Here is a 25,943-nt window from a genome sequence, read left to right on the forward strand (position 1 = left end):
AGAAAGGTGCCTCTTTGCTCAGTTAGTAGGGGACCGCTACAACAAATATTTATATACTGCTGCGAATATTTATATACTGCTCTTCAACCAAAGCTCTCAAAGTGGCTTAAATACAGGTGAAACTCGGAAAATTAGAATATCGTGCAAAAGTCCATTAATTTCAGTAATGCAAATTAAAACGTGAAACTAATATATGAGACAGACGCATTACATGCAAAGCGAGATAAGTCAAGCCTTAATTTGTTATAATTGTGATGATCATGGCGTACAGCTCATGAAAACCCCAAATCCACAATCCCAGAAAATTAGAATATTACATGGAACCAAGAAGACAAGGATTGAAGAATAGAACAATATCAGACCTCTGAAAAGTATAAGCATGCATATGTATTCAGTACTTGGTTTGGGCATCTTTTGCAGCAATTACTGCCTCAATGAGGCGTGGCATGGATGCTATCAGCCTGTGGCACTGATGAGGTGTTATGGAAGACCAGGATGCTTCATTAGCGGCCTTCAGCAATTCTGCATTGTTTGGTCTCATGTCTCTCATCCTTCTCTTGGCAATGCCCCATAGATTCTCTATGGGGTCAGGTCAGGCGAGTTTGCTGGCCAATCAAGCACAGTACACTGTATACTTTTCAGAGGTCCGATATTGTTATATTCTACAATCCTTGTCTTCTTGGTTCCATGTAATATTCTAATTTTCTGGGATTGTGGATTTGGGGTTTTCATGAGCTGTACGCCATGATCATCACAATTATAACAAATTAAGGCTTGACTTATCTCGCTTTGCATGTAATGCACCTGTCTCATATGTCAGTTTCACCTTTTAATTTGCATTACTGAAATTAATGGACTTTTGCACGATATTCTAATTTTCCGAGTTTCACCTGTAGATAGATAGATAGATAGGCAGGCTTCCTGTCCCCAGAGGGCTCACGATCTAAAAAAGAAACATAAGATAGACACCAGTTTGTCGGCGGATGACAGGCAGTGAGCCCTATCAGCCTTAATCTGACTCTCTTTGATTCTGGGCAGGGCTTGCAATTGTTCACAGGCCTCCCTTTTACTGCTCCTTACAACCTTCAATCTGGCTGGTTGCCCCACCACCACCCAGTTTTATTACTCAGGTCATATATCTCTGTCCTCTCATGTCTTTTAACTCATGCATTTAAAAAAAAAAATTACTTTTACTACCTTTTAGGCATTTAGGCTAAATACCAAAGTTTAGTATTTTTAGTATTTTTAGTTCTTTTAGTATAAGTAATCATTTTTAAAAATCCAATCTCACTTTTAACATGTGATCACCCTTATACTTAGTATTGGCTTAGTATTTTTAGTATTCTTAGTCTTTTTAGTATTAATGTGTACTATTTTATATGCAGTCATTTTTTAATCTAATCTCACTTTTAACATGTAATCATCCTTGATGCTGGTCTGTGACCATACTAAAGATTGATTGATTGATTGATTGATAGACACCAGCAACAGCCACTGCAGGAGAGGGCTCACAATCTAAAAAAGAAACATAAGATAGACACCAGCAGCAGCCACTGGAGGGATGCTGTGCTGGGGACAGATAAGGCCAGTTGCTCTCCCCATGCTAAATATGGGGGCCTCTTTGCTCACTTAGCAGGGGATATGTTAACATGCATTCACTGTACACAGATTGTACCTGTGTTGAACCAGGAGAATCGAGTTTACGACTGCACCTGAAATAGGGTCTTATTTTATAATCTTGGGTCAGAGTAATCAGGCACCAGAGTAGACACCAGAAAACAATTGTCTATTCACTGCCTATTTACTATTTGCTGTCCTCTCCCTTGAAAAATGGAGCAGAACCAGCATGCTGTAGACAGCATCCGATGGAATCCCAAAGGCCTTCAGCTCAAAGAGACATGGGAAGCGGACTTCCGTTGAGTCAGTTGCTGGTCCATCTAGTTCAGTATTGCCAACTCTGACTGGCAGCAGCACTTCCGCGTTTCAAACTAGAGATTTCCCAGTCCTACACGCTTGAACCTGGGACCTTTTGGATGCAACGCCACTGGGCCACGGCCCCACCACCGATATAGGAAGCTGCCTTTTACTGAGACCCTTGGACCATCAGTACTGTCAGCTCTGACTGGCAGCAGCACTCTGGGGTTTAACATGGATATTTCCCAGCCCAGCCTAGAGATGCCAGTGATTGATAGGGATGTGCACAGAACCGGCTGACCTGGTTTGGTTCGAGTCTGGACCGGATTTGAACCTGACCGGACTAGTTCGGTCCAGCACCCCTTTGAACTCCACCTGGTTCGGTCCGTTCCAGGGAGGTCCACAATTTTTTTAAAAAAAGAAATGGCTGCCATGCATGTGCAAATAGCCTCACAGAGGCCATTTGCGCATGCGCAGCGGCGGTCAAAATGGCCGCCACGCCAAAATACAGAGGCCCGAATGGGCCGGAAAAAGCAATGATGACAGAGGCCAGCGGGGGGAGGAGGAACTTTTATGGACCCCCCGTGGCCAGAGGCGTAACGATGGGGGAGCAGGGGGGGCATGTGCCCCCGGCGCCATCTTTGCAGGTCACGTGGGGGGCGCCACCATGACCCCCGCCGATCCCCCCCCAATTTTTTTTAAAATTTTTTTAATAAAAAATTCTCCAGCCAGCTCAGCAGCAGCAGTCCAGGGAGCGCATCGGCGCCCCCCCCATTGCTTTGCTGGCCTTGGACCCGTTTCGCGCCACCACCGCCCCGCCCCACCCTGCACTCCAGCCTGCCTGGCTCTCCTCCAAGGCTCTTACACCACTTCCTTGAGGTCTCCCATCGGCTAGAGCCGCCAGAGGCGTAACTAGGGAAAACGGCGCCTGGGGCAAGCACTGAAATGGCGCCCCCCCACCGCGCCCCCCCTTAGGTTTTTCCTCACAAGCGCCCGCCGCCGCCGCCAAGCCAGGCCACTGACTGGCCGCCAGGCACCAGCAAAGCAATGGGGGGGGGGCGCAGGTGGCGCGGAAGGGACCGCTCGTGGGGAAGGGGGCACCGATGCGCTCCCTTGACTGCTGCAGCACTGCTGCACTGAGCAGGAAACATTTGTATTAACAAAAAATTTAAAAAAAAATTGGTCATGGCGGCGCCCCCCACGTGACCAGAAAAGATGGCGCCCGGGGCACGTGCCCCCCCTGCCCCCCTATAGTTATGCCTCTGATGACAAGCCCAAGATCACCCAGCAACTTGGCTACCTCATGATTCTTCCTGCCTTACTGCTCTATTTCAACATCAAAGTGGCAAAAGAAGTTTCATGAAAGTTTAATTAACACAGCATACAAACTTGGATATGGTGTTGGTTCATAGCATTCCCACTGCTTTGTATCTGACCGTGGACTCCTTTAACTGCTACCAAACTGAAGATTAATCCCGTGTTTACAAAGCACTAGGTTTATCCCTGCCAAAAACGCTGTTCCATGTTTTGTGGTTTATAACGCCATCCACAATTCTCTTCTTAATTTTTTAAGGTGATTAACGTGCTATATATTGAAGCAAGCAGCATCTCCACAGAAACTCATGCGGCAGGCTCACAGAGTTGTGCAAAAAGCAAGAATAAAACACACTTCCATGGCTGCAAATGAAATGTGATCACTTTCTGTACCAGGCAGAATGTGAGCATAGGCAGGCACTGGTGGAAGAGTAGATTACGTGTCAGTCAGATGTATGTTGGGTGAGCCGCGGGGGGGGGGGGGGGGCGCAATTTCAGTGCTTGCCCTGGGCGCCGTTTTCCCTAGTTATGCCTCTGCCCGTGGCCTAGAGGAAGCCCCTGAAGGGGCTAAAGGTGAAAAAAATATAAATTTTTTTGCACACACACACACAAATCACGAACCCCCTGAACTGTTGGGGGGTTTTGGTCCGAGGTCGGACCAAACAGCGGGGGGTTTGGTTCTACCCCAAACCGTCGAACTGAACCGGTTCGACTTCGAACCAGTTCAGGGTTGAACCTGTTCGCACATCCCTAGTGATTGAACCCGAGGGGCTTCTTGCACACACAATATGTGGTCTACCACATGTTAGGGTCTCTCCGACTGCTTCTACGTTTCTCTTTCCATCGTCTCCTGGATTCCCCCCCCCCAGCTCCTGGCTTCCTGCCCCCACCTCTTCCCTACTCTGTGGGCTTCAATCCCACTGGCAGGGAGCAACTCAGCATTTGGTGTTGTTCTTGGCTGTTCTTCTCTTGCTGCTTGCACACGCCCCATTCAAGTGTTTTGAGAAACGCTTTCCCAGTGGGCAGGAGCAGAAAAAACAAAATCATGCGTTTGCTGCCTTCTGGGAGGCACATCTTTATTCCGCCCTTCCGCCCAGGAGCCAGGGCTGGGTTCTTCACTCTTTATCTTAGCCTCACAACAGCCCAGCAAGGTAGGTCAGGTGAAGCACCAGTGACCGTGTCGTTTCACCGGACCTACCGACTTGCCGTGTCATCAGCGACTGAGTCGCCGTGTCTGCTTTGTAGGGCAGTATGATGAAGCCCATCTGCTTCTTGCTTTGCATGCAGAAGGTCCCAGGTTCCATCCCCGGCAGGATATCCAGGTAGGGCTGGGAAATACCATTGGAGATATGCTGCCGGCCAGAGTTGACAACACTGAGGATCCAAGGGTCTGACTCGGTATAAGGCAGCGTCCTATATTCGGGATGGGGTTGTAGCCCAGTAGCAGAGCATCTGCTTTGCAGGCAGAAGATCCCAGGTCCAATCCCTGGCAGCATCTCCAGGTAGGGCTGGGGAATATCTTGTTTGAAAATCTGGAATGCTGCTGCTGTTCAGAGTAGACCGTGCTGAGCTGGATCCACCCCGTGACTCAGTAGAAGACAACTTTTGGTATCTCTTTGACCTGAACCTGGGTCTTTTGGGACCTAGTCCAACACTGCCTACTCCGCACTTGTTCCGTGCTGTTCCCCTCCCCGCAAGAAAGAGGACAATAAGGTCCATGTGGTACAGCACCCTAGTTCTAACGGGCCATGTGGGTGCTTCTGGGAAGCCCGCAAGCTGGGCATGAAGGCCACCGCCCTACTCTGTGGTATACTGCCTCTGGATATGGAGGCTCCATCTACTGCTAATGGCTAACAGCTGCTGGTAGACAAAATTTGAGGAGCAGCAAATTTTGCCCCTCCTAAAATTTTGTCACCCCTCTCTGTGGGCAGCGGCTGCTGCAGCAAGGGTGGAGTGGGTGAGGAGAAATCCTCCGCCCTTTACCTTGTTTTTTAAAAAAGGCAGACCTTTTTTGTTTAAGGTAAAAGGGTGGCAAAAGCCTTTTTGCCTATGGGCGGCAAAAAGCTTAATCTGCCCCCTGTCAGAGGTAGACTGCTCCTGCATATGGCTGAACGAAAGAAAAGCACTTCGTACATTCTCAGGGGCATTGTTTTCTTCTCTTCACATGCCTGGGAGTCAAATGAGACTAGAGGGGCCCCACCGTAACCCCCAGACCTGGCTCTTATTGGCAGGAATGCTGGGTAATCCCCTCCAGGTGTTGGAATTGTATTGTCCCCTCTTGGGTGTGGAGTGGAAGAGAGGCTTTTGTGAAGGAGGGGAGCGATTTTGCTGCGGTTAGACTTGCTTATTTGGCAGATTGATGCTTTGCCCGTTAATCCTAGCTGAAGAGGCGTCTCCCAAGACCCACTGATCTAACTCCTCAAGCTTGTTCTACAGGATCTTTCTGAAATTGGATGACACGGGGAAAGCACACAGAATCCCGAACTCCTCAAAGGGGAGGCATTCAGAAGTGGGTCAGAAACTTGCAAACGGTGTGGCAAAAGTGGTGTCCCCCCGCCTCCCAAATATCATCATCAATTTCCAAAAGCAATTTTAGATCAACGGGGCATCCAGGAGTGACTTCTTCCATGGAACCACGATTGAACCATGACTTGGCTTCCTAGAGTGGTCATTTTCTAGCAGAGGTTCAATCTGACCCAGAACCACTGAGATGGAGCCAGCTTCCTAGAGAGGCTTGTTTCTATGGAGTGGCATCACTGTGAACAAAACATGGTATTGCCTTAGAGAGGAAACCTCTCTGGTTTGGGGAATATCACACCAGCTTGGACCTCTTCCCTGTCCACCAGATGGTGAAGCCTCTGGGCAAGTGGAAGAGATCTGTCCTTCATGTTTATCTGTTTGCCAAGGGGGCACATGACCAGAAGTTGCAATATCATGTCCATGTGCAATGTTGTGGTTTTTGTGTGTTCCCTTTGAGAGGATGTCGGTGGTGTAAGCGAGGCACACAAATAGGGTGTGTGTGTGTGAGGGGGTTGTTTTTCTTCCACACAGAATTACAGTAGTTCACCCTCACACGATGGACCAGGTGAGAGATCTTGGGGTCATGGTGTTCAGCTCGTTGAAAATGTCGAATCAGTGCGTGGCAGCTGTGAAAAAGGCAAATTCCACGCTAGGGATCATTAGGAAGGGAGTTGGAAAAAAATTTTTTTTTAAAGCTAATATTATAATGCCCTTATACAAAATTATGGTGTGGCCACATTTGGAGTACTGCGCACAGTTCTGGTCACCATATCTTAAGAAGGACATTGTAGAACTGGAAAAGGTGCAGAAGAGGGCAACCAGGATGATCTGGAGAACCTTCCTTATGAGGCAAGGCTACAGCATCTGGGGCTTTTTCGGTTGGAAAAGAGGTGACTATGGGGAGACATGATCTAAGTGAATACAACTATGCATGGAGTGGAGAGAGTGGACAGAGAGAAATTTCTCTCCCTCTCTCACAACACTAGAACCAGGGGGTCACCCCAGGAAACTGAAGGCTGGGAAATTCAGGACCGACAAGAGGAAGTACTTTTTCACACAGCACAGAATTCATTTATGGAATTCTCTGCCACAGGATGTGGTGATGGCCACCAGCTTGGATGGCTTTCAAAGGAGCTTAGACCAATTCATGGAGGAGAGGTCTCTCAATAGCTACCATTCTGAGGGCTATAGGCCACCTCCAGCCTCAGAGGCAGGATGCCTCTCAATACCAGCTGCAGGGGAGCAACAGCAGGAGAGAGGGCAGGCCCTCAACTCTGGCCTGTGGGCTTCCCAGAGGCATCTGGTGGGTCACTGTGGGAAACAGGATGTTGGACTAGAATGGCCTTGGGCCTGATCCGGCAGGGCTTGTCTTATGTTCCTATGTTCAGGAGGTAATTTTGGCAGCCCTGAAGATATCTGCAGTGTCTCAGTCAAGGAAACCGATCTACGAGCCACATACTCAGGACTTTCACTTGATACGGCTTTCTGAGGACTGTAGCATCGTCAGTGGCAGCGTCTCCCCATAAACCAACACGTACGTGAAACGTCGGAGGGTGTGGGGCTAGAAATGTGAAAGCCCGGGAAAACCCCAGTTTCCCCCCCTTCCCCCCAGAAAAAAATTAATGGTTTTCTTTCCTGGGGAAAAAAAAGTCCCCCCTGCTCCCCCCGGCTTTCCCAGGCCACCATCCAAGATGGCGACTTAATCCTTCAAGGACATCCTTCAGCCCTTCTCATAGCACATGTTCTGGGAGCTGCCACCCTCCGGCCTCGCTTATGTGTCCCATCATGCAGCACTCATTCGGACTCCACGCTCCAGCTCCTTGACGTGTAGGGGCTTGCTGAGGAGTGGCTGATTTAGGAGATTAGCAGCACAGCCGGAAACAAAAGGGACCCATTCTTCCACATGCCTTGGAAACCTGGAGCAGGGCGGCCATTACTCACGAGCAGTGACAAGAAGCTAGATCCGGGAGAGTGGTGTGGCCCGGCCCGGCCCCTTGCCAGGAAAGCCTGAAAGGGTCCGGCCCAGGCAGGAGTTAACAGGAGCTTCTGTTGCCTGTGAAGCCTTTCAAAACCATCCTGCTGTTTTTAAACTCAAGTGTTCCATGCCCTTCCCTCTTCTAGAAACCTCACCGGGTGCACCCTCTGCATTCCTAGAGCAGATACACCCTATAAGGCTTCACCCAGTTCCTATGTTCTCCCTGCATCTCCACTTCAGCTTCTACATATTTCCTCCCCTTAGTCTACTTCACCTCCGGCTTGAGGGAACTGTGACTGGGTATGAGCTCGGTGTTCCTAGAGATACCCTACAGTGCTTCTCCCAATTCCTATGTTCTCCCTGTATCTCCACCTCAGCTTTTACATATTTCCTCTCCTTACACTACTTCACCTCCAGCTTGAGGGAACTGTGACTGGGTATGAGCTCTGCGTTCCCAGAGACACCCTACAGTGCTTCTCCCAGTTCTTATGTTCTCCCCATATCTCCACTTCAGTTTCTACATATTTTCTCTCCTTACACTACTTCACCTCCGGCTTGAGGGAACTGTGACTGGATATCTCCCGGTGGCTATTTGCTCCTTGGTCTCCATCACAGTTTTTAGAAAGTGTGTGAAATCTTGGCTTTTTACCCTGGCTTTTATATGATTTTCTATACTCCTGCTGCTTTGTATTTTGTATGGTTATATTGCGCTTGTATTTTAAATCTTTTTAGTCAGATCTATGCTTTTTTATTCTAGCTTAATATTTTAATTGTGTAATTTTTATAGTCTTGTTTTAATTTTTCTGTGTGAACTGCCTTCGGATTGTTTTAATGAAAGGCGGTATACAATTTTAATAATAAATATATTAAATAAATCAAAATATAAACTCTGCATTCCTAGAGGTACCCTGCAATACTCATATCTATGTAGACCACTGTGGGAACTTTTGTTGAATTGTGGTATATACATATTCATCATATCCGTATTCCCTGCCTGTTTCTACATCCTCCGCTCGTACCACATCTGCATCTCAGCACCTACATATATATGCTCTCTGTTTCACTTCACCTCTGGCTTGAGGTATCTATGCTTGGATGCACCCTCTCAACTTCTACACACACAGATAGAATGATTCTTTGGCTGAGTTCTCACTGAATTTACATCATAAAACTGCAATATAGTATATATATATATAGAGAGAGAATATATTCTATGCATATTCTCTCCTTAGGCTACTTCACCTCTGGCTTGAGGGAACTGTGACAGGGTATAAGTTCTGTGTTCCTAGAGACACCCTACAATACTGCATCCCCTGCCTGTTTCTATGTCCTCCGCTTGTAGCACATCTCCACCACAGCACCTACATATATTTGCTCTCTGTTTCACTTCACCTCCGGCTTGAGGTATCTGTGGCTGGATGCACCCTCTCAGCTTATTTATATACTGTCCAAATCTCAAGTCTCTGGGTGGTTTACAACAAATATTATCTTCCAATTTTTAATTATACCTCTGTGATGGCAACAAGGGCCAAACTAATAGGGCCGCAACCCCTGACTGGTTTAAGTTTTAACCAGAAAATAGGTATCTGCATATCATCAGCATATCAGCAGGTCATGTAAATTCAATAAGGACTCAACTGAAGAATCATTGTAGAGATTCATATAGAAGTTGAGAGGGTGCATCCAGCCATAGATACCTCAAGCCGGAGGTGAAGTGAAACAGAGTGCAAATATATGTAGATGGAGATGTGGTACGAGCGGAGGACAGAGAAACAGGCAGGGAATGAAGTATTATAGGGTGTCTCTAGGAGCACAGAACTTATACCCAGTCACAGTTCCCTCAAGCAGGAGGTGAAGTAGCCTAAGGAGAGAATATGCATAGAATATATGCTATATACTGTATATGTCGACTATATTACAGTTTTATGATGTAAATTCAGTGAATACTTAGCCAAAGAATAATTGTATATGTGTGTAGAAGTTGAGAGGCTGCATCCAGCCATAGATACCTCAAGCCGGAGGTGAAGTGAAACAGAGAGCAAATATATGTAGGTGCTGAGGTGGAGATGTGGTACGCGTGGAGGATATAGAAACAGGCAGGGGATGAAGTATTGTAGGGTGTCTCTAGGAACACAGAACTTATACCCAGTTACAGTTCCCTCAAGCCAGAGGTGAAGTAGCCTAAGGAGAGAATATGCGCAGAATATATGCTATATATATGTAGACTATATTGCAGTTTTATGATGTAAATTCAGTGAGACTCAGCCAAAGAATCATTGTATATGTGCGTGTAGAAGCTGACAGGTGCATCCAAACATAGATACCTCAAGCCGGAGGTGAAGTGAAACAGAGAGCAAATATATGTAGGTGTTGAGATGCAGATGTGGTTTGAGTGGAGGGCATAGAAACAGGCTGGGAATGAAGTATTGTAGAGTGTCTCTAGGAACATAAAACTGGGCTAATTGTTGTGGCTTCCCCCAAGGAATCCTGAGAATTGCTGTTTTCCAAATGGACTGACCGTCCCCTGGCAGTTCCTGTATCAATGTCACATCACACTGAATTACGATCCCTAGTGTTTTTTTTTTGGGGGGGCAGATGCTGGAGAGGGAGATATGGCTTTGTGGGATGGAATACAGTAATGTATTTGCTTGGATTCAAGCTACGCTTTGAGGGTGGGGTGGTGGAACTTTATTCAGTTTGAATTTCTATGCCATCAAGAGCTGCAGATGGATTTGTAGGCATTGGAGTGCCCCCTTGTGGCTAGCTTGTGCAGTATCCCTCTTATTCCTAAGCAAGATAACGCACATTCCAAATTGTCCCGTGAAACAAAGAGTGTTGCATAGGCTCCAGCAAGGACCATCTCTGTTTTCTGCAAACCGTGCCCCCCGCCCCAGCAGCTGGTATTCAGAGACTGACTGACTGCCTCTACACGGGAGGTTCCATTCAGCGATCTTTGCTAATAACCACTGACACTTCTCTCCCTCCTTGAATCTGTCTACTAAAAGTTTACTATTATTATTAAGACCACATTCAAACTATCTTAACCAGTGGCCTTCACCACATCTGGTGGCAGGGAGTCCCACAAGCTAATTATATGTTATATGTGCCTTACCTTGAGTTTCCTGCCCATCCATTTCATTGGGTGACTATGGATTCTAGTGTCATAAGAGAAGGGGGGGGGAACCCGCTCTCTCTTTATCCACTTCCCCCACCCTCTGTAACATCCCTGCAACATGATTTGGGCAAAGCTAAGGAGAGTTGGTCCTGTGGTAAAGTCGGTGTCGACTCCTGGTGACCACAGAGCCATGTGGTTTTCTTGGTAGAGCACAGGAGGGGTTGACCATGGCCATCTCCCGCACAGTATGAAATGATGCCTTTCAGCATCTTCCTATATCGCTGCTGCCCGATATAGGAATTTCGAATAGTTTGAGAAACACACCAGCGGGGATTCGAACCGGCAACCTCTTGCTCCCTAGGCAATTTACTTCCCCGCTTGTGGTAGCAAGCATGAATTGTTCCCTTTGAAAAGCAAGGTCCACCCTGGTTTGCATTTGAATGGGAGACTACATGCAAGAACATTGTAAGATATTCTCCTTAGGGGATGGAGCCATTCTAGGAAGAGCAGAAGGTTCCAAGTTCCCTCCCTGGCGTCTAAGGCTGAGAGAGACTCCTGCCTGCAACCTTGGAGAAGCCGCTGCCAGTCTGGGTAGACAATACTGTGCTAGATGGACCAGTGGTCTGACTCAGTATATGGCAGCTTCCTATATTCCTATGGGTGTGTGTGTTAAGAAATTTGCACTTGGTAGTTTGCTGGCGGAGGCGAGGGGGGGCGGGATCAGCAGGCAGACAATAACTGAGGAGGTTGAAAAGTGTACCAAAGACCCCTTGAGGTGCAAGATTCCTCTCTGGAGATCTGATACGGAGGGTCTTCTGCCCAGTGGTGCTCTTACCTCTGGACTTCAGGGCCGAAGTCCAGAGCCTCCACACCCCCTGGGGCCCCCCAAATCCTCTTTAGTCTGTCCGGGGTGCTGTGGTCACTCCTGGCCTGCACTGTGCCGGGCAGCCGAGTGTGATCGTGACCTGTGCTGGGTGCGTTAGAGACAGAAGGGGGAGTGGGGAAAGGAATATGTGGGACGGGAATATGTTAAGTTGTGTGTTGAAATATTTCTGCTCATGCATACTTGCATACATATCCCCGTTTTATATATTAACTTGTTAGTGTGAATTCAGTTGCTGTTTGTGCCCTCAAGAACCTGTGTGTTAAAAATGGTGTGTGTGTGTGTGTGTTTGATGCATTCATTCATTCATTCATTCATTCATTCATTCATTCATTCGATTTCTATACCGCCCTTCCAAAAATGGCTCAGGGCGGTTTACAGAGAGAAATAACAAACAAATAAGATGGATCCCTGTCCCCAAAGGGCTCGCAATCTAAAAAGAAATGTAAGATAGACACCAGCAACAGTCCTTGGAGGTCCTCTGCTGGGGATGGAGAGGGCCAATTGCTCTCCCTCTGCTAAATAAAGGGATTCACCACATTTAAAACGTGCCTCTTTGCCAAGTTAGCAGGTTGCGAAGGCCTTTAGGTCCAGGCTCCAAAATTACCTAGGCACACCTCTGCTGCCGGCTTACTAGAGGTTCCTCTACCTAGATGCACTTTGCATCTTTGGAAACCGGCCCAGTGTTATAAAAGCACCATCCATCTCCCAGGGTTTCTCATCCAAAGGAAGCCAGAACTGCTGTCCTAAGAAGGTCTCACTGTTTGGGGAGCATTCAGTATCCTCCAGTCTCCAGTGAAGAACAATCTTGCATCAGAGGTGGTACAGTCCTCTCCTTGTCTGACTAGACAAGGACTGGGCTGGTTGGATGGTTCCATTGTCTGCCTCAGGATCAGACGGCTTCATTGATTGGTGGGATGGTGCCTGGATGCTTTGGGAGAAAGTCTGGCTGTGATTGGTGCCCAGGGGTGGGTGGAGCTTGATGAGCTATTGGTGGGGCCACCAATAGCAAAAGCTCACAAGCCCCCCCTTGATTCTGGCCCCTCCCACTGAGACCCTGAGAACTTTATTTGTTTGTTATTTCTCTGTGTAAACTGCCCTGAGCCATTTTTGGAAGGTATAGAAATCAAATTAACAACAACAACAACAACCTCAACACCATCGGGGCCACAGAAATCACCACCAGCCAATTACAAAAAGCAGCTTTACTGGGAACAGCCTATATTCTGCAACGATATCTATAACAATTGACAATAAAATTCTGGCATCCCAGGTCCTTGGGAAGGACTCGATGTCTGGATAAAACAAACCAGTCAATAACACCTGTCTGACTGTGTAAACAAGAAATTATTATTATTATTATTATTGTGGGAGGAGAGTTGGTCTTGTGGCAACAAGCACAGATTGTCCACTTTGTTAAGCAGTCCATCCCTGTTTGCATTTGAATGGGAGAGTATATGTGAGCACTGTAAGATATTCTCTTTAGGGGATAGGGCAGTTTTGGGAAGAACACAGGTCTGCATGCATGCAGGAGGTTCCAAGTTCCCTCCTTGGCATCTCCAAGATAGGGTTGAGAGGGACTCCTACCTGCAACCTTGGAGAAGCCCCTGCCAGCCTGTGCAGAAAATACTGAGCTAGATGGACCGAGGGTCTGACTCAGTGTATGGTAGTGATGTGCCCAGACCGGTCCGCAGGCCATTCTACTGGCCTCCGGACCGGTCCAGACATGGGCGGTTCGGACTGGTCCGGACATGGGCACGATGTGCGCGCACGCACGGCCACACACACACACATGCACATCGCGGAGATGTGAAGTGTGCACGCAACGTGCGCATGCGCAAAAGGCTTTTTGCAGCCTTTTGCAGTCAAGCGGGGGAAGGGGTGGCAGGGAGGTATCCTGCCGCCTCAATTACTAAAGAGAATACGCGCACTGGAGGGGGGAAGTGGCGGGAAGGGTAAGTAAACCCTCCCCCACCTTTAAAGGAACCCCCCAGGCCAGTGCCGGACCTCAGCTCCGCGGTTCCATGCACACCCCTAGTATATGGCAGCTCCCGATGTTCCTATGAACAGTGAATCTCCAGGAGTTCCGGCCCAGCCTGGTCACCACGGCTACTGTGCAGCTCCCTTGCCACATTTCAACACATATGCTTACTGATCACTGGTGGGCTTCTCATCCACCACAACTCTGACCTGGGAGTTATTCACACATGGCTTCATGCTGCAGGATATTTGAAAAGCAAATTTGCTTCGCAGCAGATTCGCAGATGTTGAATTCAGGGGATTAAATGGACCGTTCACATAGGGATGGCTCCTCTTCGCAATCCCAGGCAGATCTTTTTCCTGTGCATTCCCACAGCTTGCTCCGGGTTTTTCCTCCAACCGATCCCATCCCAGAGGAGGAGGCGAGAGAGCTTTTTTTTTTTTTTTGACAGCTAAGAGTGGAAGAAGGACATGACGAGTTGCCAAGCAGTCAGATCAAACAGCAGAACGCTTAACCCGAACCTGCCGAATCAGACCCAAATCCTTGCTGATTTTTATAATGAACTTGCCTTTGTGAGTGAATGCCTTCATCACCTTCATCATGTCCGGGGGGCCGGGGAGACGGGACATGAGGTTATGAAGGCCTTCACTTAGATGGGGCCCCACCATCTAAGAGGCAGGGAAGTTTAAAGTAGAAATGCTTTCTCTCTGTCTTGGAGAAAAATGCAGGCGAATCAGCACAGACAAAAAGGGCTCAGGTTACATCGAAACTGTAGTCTCCATTGTGCATATCTAAAGCCTATGGAAAGCATAGGAAGACCCACATTTTGCAGTTTGTGCTTGCGTTTAACTCAGGAATTTCTCTCTTCTCCTCCCTGTCTGGACTCCCTCCATAGAATTTCACCAATCTGCCACAACCCCCAACCCACCAGCTCTTGCAATTGCAAATCACACATAGCAGACCATACCCAACACAGCTGTCATAGGAACATAGGAAGCAGCCATATACTGAGTCAGACCATTGGTCTATCTAGCTCAATATTGTCTTCACAGACGGGCAGTGGCTTCTCCAAGGTTGCAGGCAGGAATCTCTCTCAGCCCTGTCTTGGAGATGCTGCCCGGGAGGGAACTTGGAACCTTCTGCTCTTCCCAGAGTGGCTCCATCCCCTGAGGGGAAGATCTTCCAGTGCTCACACTTCTAGTCTCCCATTCATATGCAACCAGGGTAGACTCTGCTTAGCTAAGGGGACAAGTCATGATTGCAACCACAAGACCAGCTCTCCTCCCATAGACCAGCTCTCCTCTCAAACTCCCCTTCATTGAATTTTGAAAAAAGCCGAATTACTGGCAATGGCCCCCACACACAAGGGAGAAGCCGCGGGGCATAACAGAAGCCTTGGTGGTTTTTGGTTTTTTAAAAAAAAGCTGCTGAAAATAGAGGGTTTTTAAGCTGGAGATAATTCGGGCTAAGCCAGAATGTGTAGCCTCGATTTGGGGGAAAACAGAGTTCTGTCTGTACTGGTCTCTGATATCCCGCAGCCAATTTGGGGTAAATACAGCTAATATGTGGACTTGCACACTCCCTTCCAGAGGGGATTCGAAGTAAAAGCCATGTGTGTAAAGCCTCCAGGTGTTTACGCAGAAACCAGAACTCTCGTGGTATTGTAGTATTTAGTTTTATTGCTTAAACATGAGATGATGCCGCTGACGTCACCTTTAAGTTTCACGCAGGTGTGGATTCTGGAATGTTTGGGATTACATCAGCAGCGGGTCAGAAAGGGCGGGTCGGGTCATGGTTTATTGGGGGTATGGCTGGTGGGCGATGACATCACATGGGTGTGGCACGCCTCTGCCAACCCTCCAACGAGGTTTAAGAATTCACTGAAGTCGATTTGTCCATCACTGTTCATGTCCAGTTTCTTCATCATGCGGTCGACGACGGCTGAGTCTTTCTGGTTCTGGAAGACATAAGGCCCATCCCCATGTTATGTTCTGTTGGAAAGAAAGGACTCTGCGCTGTCTCATGTCTCAATGACAGAGGGGGACAGATTACTGAGTCAGAGGGCTAGAGGGGTCAAAACATTGGTCATGCCTTCTCTACTGCTCTGACACTCTCCCTTTGATATGTAGATCGCTACTCTCAGGGACTTCCTTCCTGGCCACTTCCTCTTCCCATTCTTCTCCCTTGCAACACACATGCTCCTCTCTCCCTGCACCATGTATGCAGAGATGCAGAGACCATCCCTCTGCATCCAGCTAGCTAGCTAGATTAGAGATCCCATCTCTCCACTTCCCTATCTAGAATGGAGTTCTCCAATAAAGACTCCTTATATTGATTGGGAACTATGAACTGGCTCCAAGTTTCTTTTAGTCTCAGCATACAGGCATGCCTAGGCAGACTCCGCTGTGTTGTGCCTCAGTGCACTCTGCTGTAATAGAAGGGTATCTCTTACCAGAGAGAATTCCCAACATGTTCAACACTCAAACAATGAGTGTACAGTGTACACAGATATAGATCTACACACAGGTACAGTTGTCGGCATGTTATGTCGAATGCAGGTCCAGAAGTACACGTGCATTTGAAGGGCCTGTGTCCAGGTTCACTTTTTAAATGAACACAGGTACAGCCATTCACACAAACACGTGTACGAGTGTACAGACGTCCCGACACAGATTTCTGTAGATATCGGTCCAGGAATTCCCGCTGACAAATGCTGCAACCCTCTCACAGCTAGGGGTATGCAGATTCTTCTGAGCAATCTCACCTGCCTTATTGAAACTTGTTCGGCATCCCTTGGAAACTCTCACACGTTTCTCCTTGGAATGGACCGGGAAATTTGCTCCAAAGCTTCATGTTATTTGTTTTGGGTTTTTTTGGAATTTCAGAGTCAATTATTCTACCCTACCTTTGTGAAAGAGGCCAGTTCTGTGTTCATGAAGGTCACAAACTCCTTCTTGGAGAGGGAATTGGCATTCCCATCACGGCCAGCGTAGCGTTGGAAAATGGCCAGCAGAGATTCTATACAACGTTCTGTTTCTGTGGGGCCGACGGGGTACCTGGAAGACTGTGGATAACAGGGTGGAGAGGCATTAATTCACATTCAAGATTGTTTCCTTACTATAGATTTTAAACAAAAGCTGGTCTTGTACTGAGAAGGCACTCAGAACTCTGCTAGGGAGAGGACCGGCATGATAGAAAAGGATACTTGCAACAGGTTCTTGGGAGATCAACTTCCTCCTATGTGTGCTTTCGTACGCAGGAAGCGGCTGCCTACTGAGTCAGGCCCTTGGTCCATCTAGTTTAGTACTGTCTACACTGACTGGCAGCAACTCTCCATAGTGTTAGGCAGGAGTCTTTCTCAGCCCTACCTGGAGATGCCACCAAGGATTGGACCTCAGAGCTTCTGCATTCAAAGCTGGAGCTCTACCATGGCTCCATCCCCACTTCCAAGAAACTCAGAAGGTTCATCTTCTGAAAAGGGTCTTGTACCACGCTCAGGGTGTACCTCTGAACTGGAGCCATGCTCAGAATGCAGTAGTGATTTATGCAGGAATATAGTGAGTGGACTGCATGGGAGATGGGCTTGGTGTTGTCTGACTAATGCACATGTAGCTAAAGTTTTTGCCTTTAAGTGGTACCTGATCCAAGCTTACATAGGAATATAGGAAGCTGCCATATACTGTGTCAGACCACTGGTCCATCTAGCTCAGTATTGTCTACCCAGACTGGCAGCGGCTTCTCCAAGGCTGCAGGCAGGAGTCTCTCTCAGCCCTCTCTTGGAGATGCTGCCAGGGAGGGGACTTCGAACCTCCTGCTCTTCCCAGAGCAGCTCCATCCCCTGAGAGGGATCTCTTACAGTGCTTATACTTCTAGTCTCCCATTCATATGCAATCAGGGTGGACCCTGCTTAGCTAAGGGGACAGATCACACGTGCTGCTGCTGCATACATGGTGACCATAAACCGAATAACCATCCATGTGTACAGACCGACATGCCCATATACACTGTAGACAGACAGGGTGTGGGTTGAACGCAGAGTCTGAATCATAAGAGCCAGAAGCCTCTCGGAGAGAGATGAAGTAACTTCAGGCCTCAAGGCTGTCTCTTTCTGGGGGTCTGGTGGCTGGTTGTGGGGGCAGCAAAACCTCTGCCTGGAGTTTGTCCCCACATCCATAACTTGCGACCGGTCCTCTTTTACTGATTTAGGCAGCAGTTTCATCTGTTTTGCCAATTGTTGTGAACCCCCCATGAGAGGGCTTGTCCCAAGGGCAGGGATATGTGCTTTGCCTGTATATTTGTAAATAAACTCTCTCCTTCTAACCAGACAAAGAAGCACCGTCTAAAATGATGGCCTTCTTGTATTTAGCAGGGGGAGAGCAACTGTCCTGCTTCCGCCCAGCATAAAGCCCCTCTCAGTGGCTGTTGTTATTGGGGTCTGCCTCGTGGCTGCGTTTTGGAGCAGGGAACCCTCCTTTTGCTCTGCAAAGCTCTCTGAGAACTCCTCCACCACTAAAAAGCCACGTGGAGAGATGCTACGTAAGTAATAAATGAGTGACCTCATTGTGGCCCCTGCTAGCTGGGCTAAGGGTAGGGAACCCCAGTTTGCATATTATTTAAATTGGCTTGCAAATAATTTGCATTATGTAAATCAATTCTGCATATTATATGAATTGATTCTGCATATTATACAAATTAATTCTGCACATTATACAAATTGTTTGCATAATAGGCAAAATATTATGCAAAAATGCATATTATGCAGATTAACAGATGCTTTTTCCAGTTGACTTGTATTTGCTCTGGATATCTACCAACAATAGTTGTTGTTGTTATTATTATTATTATTATTTTACATTTTATATCCTGTTCTTCCTCCAAGGAGCCCAGAGCTGTGTACTACATACTTAGGTTTCTCCTCACAACAACCCTGCGAAGTAGGTGAGGCTGAGAGAGAAGAGACTGGCCCAGAGTCACCCAGCTAGTTTCATGGCTGACTGGGGATTTGAACTTGGGTCTCCCCGGTCCTAGTCCAGCACTAGAGCAACTGTCTCTATCCAGCCTCAGCACAGCATCCCTCCAGGGGCTGTTGCTGGCGTCTTCCTGAGGAGAGCTGGTCTTCTGGCAGCGAGCATGAATGGTTCCCTTTGTTAAGCAGGGTCCACCCTGGTTTGCATTTGAATTGGAGGCTACATGTGTGTGAACACTGTAAGATGGGGCCACTCTGGGAAGAGCCCCTGCCTGCTTGCATGCAGAAGGTTCCATGTTCCCTCCCTGGCATCTGCAGAGAAGGCTGAGAGAGACTCCTGCCTCCCACCTTGGAGAAGCTGCTGCCAGTCTGTGCAGACAATACTGAGTCAGATGGACTCAGGATCTGACTCAGTACAAGGCAGCTTCCTATGTTCTTAGTGTTTCTTTTTAGATTGTGAATCCCTTGGGGACAGCGGAGAATCATCTTTTCATCCCCTTTGCTATTTAAATCTCTTGGGGGTTTTTTTGGCAGAAAAGCAGTAGTGAAATATTCAACATCAACAACAGGAATTTAAAAAGCAAATGTTATAAAAATACCATAAGCAATCCGTGTCCTCTCCCTTTCTCCTTCAAGATAAGCCCTGGAATTCTTATAGTTCAGTTAAGTGGGAAACATGCAATAGTGAAGACATACGGAGATCACTATTGGATCAGATCAAAGGGTCTTTCTGGACCATGTTACTCCTTTACTGATGGAGTTACACTGGTTGCCAATAGGTTTCCAGACAAAATACAAAGTGCTAGTTATAACTTACAAAGCCCTAAATGGCTTAGGCCTTGGGTATTTAAGAGAGCGTTCTTCACTACGAGCCCCATCACCCACTGAGGTCCTCTGAGGAGGTCTGTCTCCAGTTACTGCCAACTCGCTTGGTGGCTGCACAGAGATGGGCCTTCTCGGTCGCTGCCCCGAGATTGTGGAATGTGCTCCGTGCTGAGATACGATCCTCCCCAACTCTGGCAATTTTCAAAAAACACCTGAAAACCCATCTTTTTGCCCAAGCTTTCTCAGCTTCCTAATATTTTTGGGTTTTAATTTCTGGTTATTTTTAAATTGTTAAACTGTTTTTAAGTTTTTGTATATGTTTTAAACTGGTTTGAATTTATTGTAAACCGCCCAGAGAAGAAAGTTTGGAGCGGTATACAGATTTGATAAATAAATAAATAAATAATAAATAAATAAAAATCCTATTCCCAATAGCAGGAGCTAGATGGGAGGTCATTGCTCTTGTAATGTAAACCTTTTAAGATGATTACGTTTGCCACCCTGCTTAATTTGGGAGATTAAGTGTGCTTTAGCTGCCAGAAGTTTTGGAAGTAACCCCTGCTAACTGAGCTAACCCCTGCTAACTGAGCAAAAAGACACCTTTTAAAGTGATGGTTCTCTTGTATTTAGCAGGGGGAGAGCAACTGGTCCTATCCAGCCCTGGCACAGCATCCCTCCAGTGGCTGTTGCTGGTATCTGCCTTGTGTTTCTTTTTAGATTGTGAGCCCTTTGGGGACAGGGGACCATCCTATTTATGTATTTTTTTTTTTTTTATGTAAACCAGTTTGAGAACTTTGGTTGAAGTGTGATATCTAAATAACTGTGGTTGTGGTGGTAGTAGTTGCAGCACTACTACTACTAGTAGCACTACTACTAGTAGCAGCAGCACTACTACTAGTAGCAGAAATTTTGTGATCTCATGGCACCTGGGGCTGCGGGATCCTCCAGCCTCAGCAAAGGCAAATGAGGAGGGGTCAAAATAAGGGCAGAGCAGAAACTCATACAGAGACATGCAGCTCCTTCTGTTGGTTGGTATGCTGGGCTCAAGGGAGCCTTTGATTTGCTATTTAGGGTGGCACGTTGGCAATTTTTTTCACTTTTAATAATTTAAATGGAAATTTTAAAAGCAAGTGCTCAGGAGCGTATCTAGGGTAGGGCAGGCAGGGCACATGCCCCGGGCGCCACTTGAAAGGGGGCGCCATTTTTTTATTTTTTATTTTTTAAAAAATGGCCAGTAAAGGCCTCTGTAAGGCCCTAGGCCATGCCAGGCCTCGCAGAGGCCATTTGAGCATGCACGGTGGCCATTTTGTTTTTGGCAGCCATTTTTTTTAAACAAATATTTTAAAAATGGCCACTGCACCTGCTCAAATGGTCCCTGTGAGGCACTAGGCCTTGCCAGGCCTCACAGAGGCCATTTGAGCATGCGTGGCAGCTTCCAAAATGGCCACCACACCAATCTTTGCATGCCCAAACAGGCCTGAAAATCAGCCTGGAATGGGCTGCGGTGGTGAATTAAGAGGCCGGCGGGGGGAGGGGGAACCCTCACAGCCTTTAGGAAGCCCCCTGAAGGGGATACAGGTAATTTTTTAAAATTTAATATAATATAAGTCACTGTACACATATTCAGTTTGGCACTATGTACAGAGAATCAGGGCTTGTGAATACTGAGCTGAAGCTTATGAGCTAGGATTGTATTCATTTGCTCTTACTTTGCTTCTTGTGATAAGTGAGTTAAATGTGATGTCTTGCTAATATGGCTATTAATGGTGAGTTTGTCTTTGAATCAGTGTGAAATCCTTAGTATTAAGGTCACTGGGAGTTTCTTTCTCTCTTTCTCTCATTTTAACTGTCTTTCTGAAATACTAGAATATATTCCAAGCAGTGACACAGTTTACTCTGCATATCCTTTAATTATTTACAGAGTATCTGGGAAAAGTCAAATTCTCCATTTATTTTTAAAACTTATGTAATAGTGATGCTACAATGCATAGTAGAGAATTAGACAGGCACTTCTGTTTAGTTTTCCAAGTACACTTTCACATAGTCTTTGGGTATTTCATGAGCCCCAGCATCCTGAAATTGGTAGTTTTCCAGCATTTTTTGGTCTGGCTACATCCACTGCTAAATAGTTTTTGAAATATTAAAAGATTAATGAGCCGGACTTGTATTTTTGAGCTAATATTATGGTAAAGTTCTCTGAAAGATGGGTGTCAGATGTTTGGACAGGGTGGACAGGGGGCGCAATTTCAGTGCTTGCCCTAGGTGTTATTTCCCCTAGATACACCTCTGCAAGTGCTTCCATGGCGCATTCACGCCCCCCCCCCAGTGCACTGTTTAAGAAATCACTGGGCGAATGTGCTATGCATATTGTAGAGAGGCCCTGCCCCTGAACAGGCTCTCTTGCACCCTCTAGTGGCCCAAAGTGTCCTTGCAAGGACAGGAAAGAGACGCTTCTGGGCAGAAAGGGACGAGTGGTGGAGATGAGTCATTTTGGGGAGTCCTGCCAAAAATCGATTCCGGCCTGCCAAGAGGGACCGTGTGAAACAGTCTGTTTGCCCGAAGCTAAACAATGAGCTAATGAGGGGGGGTGGGGAAGGAGCATTGGGTGTGTCCGCTTTACCTAAGCAGAAAAAAAGAAGTTTGATCATTCAATTCTTCCTCTTCTAGGCTGACAAGCTCATGATGAGCAGGAAAAAAGAGGCAGCAGCAGAAAGATCTCCTGGTTCTCCTTTCCTACCCACCGTTCGGGTAACAAAATAGGGAAGGAAGCCGTTGAGAAAGGAGGACTGCACAATGGCCCTCCAGCACTCTTTGGACTACAACTCCCATCATTCACGGTAGCCAATAGTGAGGGAGTTGGAGGCCAACATCTGCAGGAAGGCTGAAGTTGCTCAGCCATGAATCCAGAGGTATTTTTGTTCATTCTGTCCCTAAAGATAAGTGAACGTAGCAATTGCTGGAAGGCCCAGATGGGATCTGGACTGCTGTTCACTCTAACAGGGATTCCTAGATGTTGTGGACTACAACTCCCATAATCCCCAGCCAAAGGCCATTGCAGCTAGGGATGCTGGGACTTGTAGTGAACAACATCTGGGAATCCCTGTTAGAGGGAACGGTGTTCAGGACCCTTGTTTTTGAGGGAGAGAGAGGTATAAACGCCCTCTTTCAGATACTGACCAGTCAGAAAGCGTTTTTATGGTTTTACCTAGTGAGATGGGTAATGTACTCTGTACATGATCAAAGGCACTTTCTGATTTCACTAGGAAAAGGCCTTTGGCTTTTCCTCCCTAGAAGGTTGATAATAGATTTCCTTACAGACAGAGCAAGCAGATGTTCGGTCTCAGCATGGTGGCAAGTGCGCCACCGGTGGGATTTCTGCCCGACGTAAAAGCACAGTTGCTCCAGCAGAAAAAAAGCTGACAACTCTCAGATGAGAGAGTTTGCATGAGCCAACGAGATGTTGAAACACTGCAAAATGTAGAGCGCGGGAGGAAATATTTCCAACCAGTGACTCGCTCAGTTGCAATTTTGTCTAATTCCCCACATAACTTGAATGATTTGGCCTTTTTGGGGCTGTGGGCTGAGACCCCAATATCCTGGAGGCGGAGAGGACCCAATATCTAAGGCCCCTAGGGAAGAGGGTGGGAAGATTCCAACCAGTGCTCTCTCTCATTTTTTTCATCTGTGCGTGGAATGAGTTTTGTTCTGGGCTGCAGTGTGTGTGCATGTGCATTCAGAGTGGGACCCTCTTGAGCGGGATCTAAAATTAACTGAGCAGACACCCAAAAACCTGTGAGCGGGTGCACATGAGCACTCCTTAAAGGGAGCACTGATTGCCCAGTCCTGCAGGCAAAGGACTTCCACATCAGCTAGGACAGACCTTTGACCACAAAAGAAAGCCAGTGCATTTAAGAGCAGCTGTTATCTGCTGAAATCAATCAATGAACCTGTTTTGAAGACAAGGGAGATAAGCATCATTGCTTGCTAATGCATACAGGCTGAACCACCCTTAAAGACCTAGGAGCGAGGGCTATGGAAAACCCCAGCAACCTTCCTGGAAATCTGGAGATTTGGTACACGCACCAAGGCAATATGTACTCAAAAGTGTCAGCATGGAGTAGCAGTGCCATCTCGACCGACGTTCAACAGGCGAAGCTTTATATGGTGCAACAATGCCATAATATGAGAAAGGAAATCCCTGTTGAATTTCTGTCACACAGTTATCAACGTGAGAGTTAGGGTTGTTCATATTTTTTTCCCCTGGCACACCATTGTGGTGCAGACTGAAATTCAACAAACATTTCCTGCATAGCTGTACCTATGCTGTCTCTTTGTCACAATTCTATAAATGTTTTTCTTCAGCCTGGCATATCGTCCTGCCCAGTGGCTGCTGCTTGCATCTCCCTCGTGGATAGGAACATAGGAAGCTGCCATATACTGAGTCAGACCCTTGGTCCATCTAGCTCAGTATTGTCTACCCAGACTGGCAGTGGCTTCTCCAAGGTTGCAGGCAGGAGTCTCTCTCAGCCCTGTCTTGGAGATGCTGCCAGGGAGGGAACTTGGAACCTTTTGCTCTTCCCAGAGCAGCCCCATCCCCTCAGGGGAATATCTCACAGTGCTCATACTTCTAGTCTCCCATCCAAATGCACACCAGGGTGGACCCTACACAGCAAAGGGGACAAGTCATGCTTGCCGCCACAAGACCAGCAATCCTCTTTTTAAGATTGCGGTTCTCTGTCCCCAAAGAGCTACTTTCCTCATCGCTTTTCTCATGCCAACCTCTTTGTGAACTTGTGTGCCTGTCGAAAAGTGGCCAAAAGCTTCATCTGTTGAACTCCTGCCGGGAAGACACTCCCACAACAATGCTGACAGTTCCTCTGGGCTAGTGTAGCTAGAATGGCTACTCTGCAGCGCAGGCAGCTATGGAAGCGTGTGCTGAAATGCCTCCCGCGGCCACGCCCTACTGCAGGCCTCTCTTGAGAGGCAGAAGCACCAAAGTGACAAATCTCCCTGGAATGATTCCGCCAAAGTTTTTAAATACTTCTCCGTTACCCATACAGCTTTGGGCCACAAGGTTTCCTGTGATTCTGTGTGGATTTTCAACCCTCACTTCTGCCTGTCCAGGGTGAGGGGCAACTCCGTCTGCATGGCGGTCATCAGGGGCATCGCTATAATTGAACAGATGGGTTCAAAGAACTCGGGCCCCCAGCTCCTGAGGGCCCCCCAGCTCCACCCCTCCCTATTTTCTTCATTATCTCCCTCACTCCAAGGGGCCACTGGGCACAGGGGCAAACACAGGCCCCCCTCTCCCCTAGCTACGCCCTTGGCAGTCACGTTTGCCACACAGAAGTGTGAAAAGGAGAGGCACCTTCTCCAAACTCTGGAGAAGGAAGGCCCACAGAAGCCCTCAGCTGCAGCATCGTGATCGGCTGTGGCATTCTGGTGCATGGTGTGCATCAAGTGTGCATTTTCATGCGCCGTTTCATGCGCCGTTTCATGCGCCGTTTCATGCGCCATTTCATGCGCCATTTCATGCGCCATTTCATGCGCCATTTCATACGTACATCTTCCCTGCGGCAAACGCAACACACAGGAACGGCCACACCAAATCTGAATTGGCCCCGAGGGACCCCTGGAGGCCAACTCGACGCTGCCACCAGCCCCACCCCACCCCGCCACCTCTCTATCCCCCTCTCCAGCCCGTTCCCCACCCCCTTTCGTGGAGAACATGATTCCACCCTTGGCCTGACTTCTCGGCGTCTCCTGCCAAAGCCTGTTCCAGCTCCTCCGCAGACTGGAAACAAACTTTGGGGGCCGTTTCCTCCGAGGGGAAAAACAGAAGAGGAGGAAATGGTGTGTGCGTGTGTGTGTGTGGGGAACAGAACGAGAATGCAGCTTCTCATTCAGCGCACGGCAGCGCATAGTTTTGGTGGTGCCAGGGCGTGCCCCGCGAAAGTGAGGACTTACCATCGTTGCAGAGAGAGGGGAGCCGACGTGGTCTGGAGCGAAGGCTGTCTGGCTGGGAGTGAGAAATTAGATGGGAGGTGGGAGGCTCTTTACCCTCCTAGGCAACACCCTCCCTCCCTCCTCCTCCCTCCCTCCTCCTCCCTCCCCACAGCACAGACAGCCTCTCTTGCCTGGTTGAGCAATGCTGACTTCCCCTTTGTAACGGCAAAGCCAGACATGCCTGTTCAGAGAGCGCACAGGCTGTGGCCGCACCTTCCTTATTCAGCATGGAATGTGTGTGTGTTGTGTGTGTGTGTGTGTGTGAGTTTGTCTTTCTTTCATGGCGCAGAATTCCTCTCCCCACACACTTCTGCCGCTGTTTTTTCTGTCCACGCCACAAGAAGCGAGGGGTTGTGTTGCTGGGTTTCGCTGGTTGAGCCGCTGCGAAATACACCCGGGAGGGCCTGACTGGCTAAAACCCAGTTCTGGCAGGGAGGCAGTGTG

The 25,943-nt window shown here is 47.8% G+C and overlaps 1 protein-coding gene across 1 annotated transcript; it reads right to left on the bottom strand.

Annotated features, from left to right (window-relative positions):
* Positions 1-15,361: 15,361 nt before the first annotated feature.
* On the bottom strand, positions 15,362-25,589 carry S100A11 (S100 calcium binding protein A11). The gene is made up of 3 exons (XM_053278639.1): positions 25,461-25,589; positions 16,608-16,766; positions 15,362-15,659 (listed from the first exon to the last, which is right to left on the bottom strand). Exons 1-3 carry the CDS (start codon positions 25,461-25,463, stop codon positions 15,492-15,494), a joined length of 330 nt encoding a protein of 109 aa, XP_053134614.1. The 5' UTR covers positions 25,464-25,589; the 3' UTR covers positions 15,362-15,491.
* Between the last annotated feature and the right edge of the window lie 354 nt (positions 25,590-25,943).

The sequence above is a fragment of the Hemicordylus capensis genome, chromosome 14, assembly GCF_027244095.1.
Source record: "Hemicordylus capensis ecotype Gifberg chromosome 14, rHemCap1.1.pri, whole genome shotgun sequence".
Classification (NCBI taxonomy): domain Eukaryota; kingdom Metazoa; phylum Chordata; class Lepidosauria; order Squamata; family Cordylidae; genus Hemicordylus; species Hemicordylus capensis.

What these genes read in the sequence shown, in the direction of transcription:
- S100A11 (XM_053278639.1), bottom strand. An exon ending in AACTGGCCTCTTTCACAAAG is followed by an intron (nt 15,660 to 16,607) that starts GTAGGGTAGAAT and finishes TATGTCTTCCAG; the next exon opens with AACCAGAAAGACTCAGCCGT.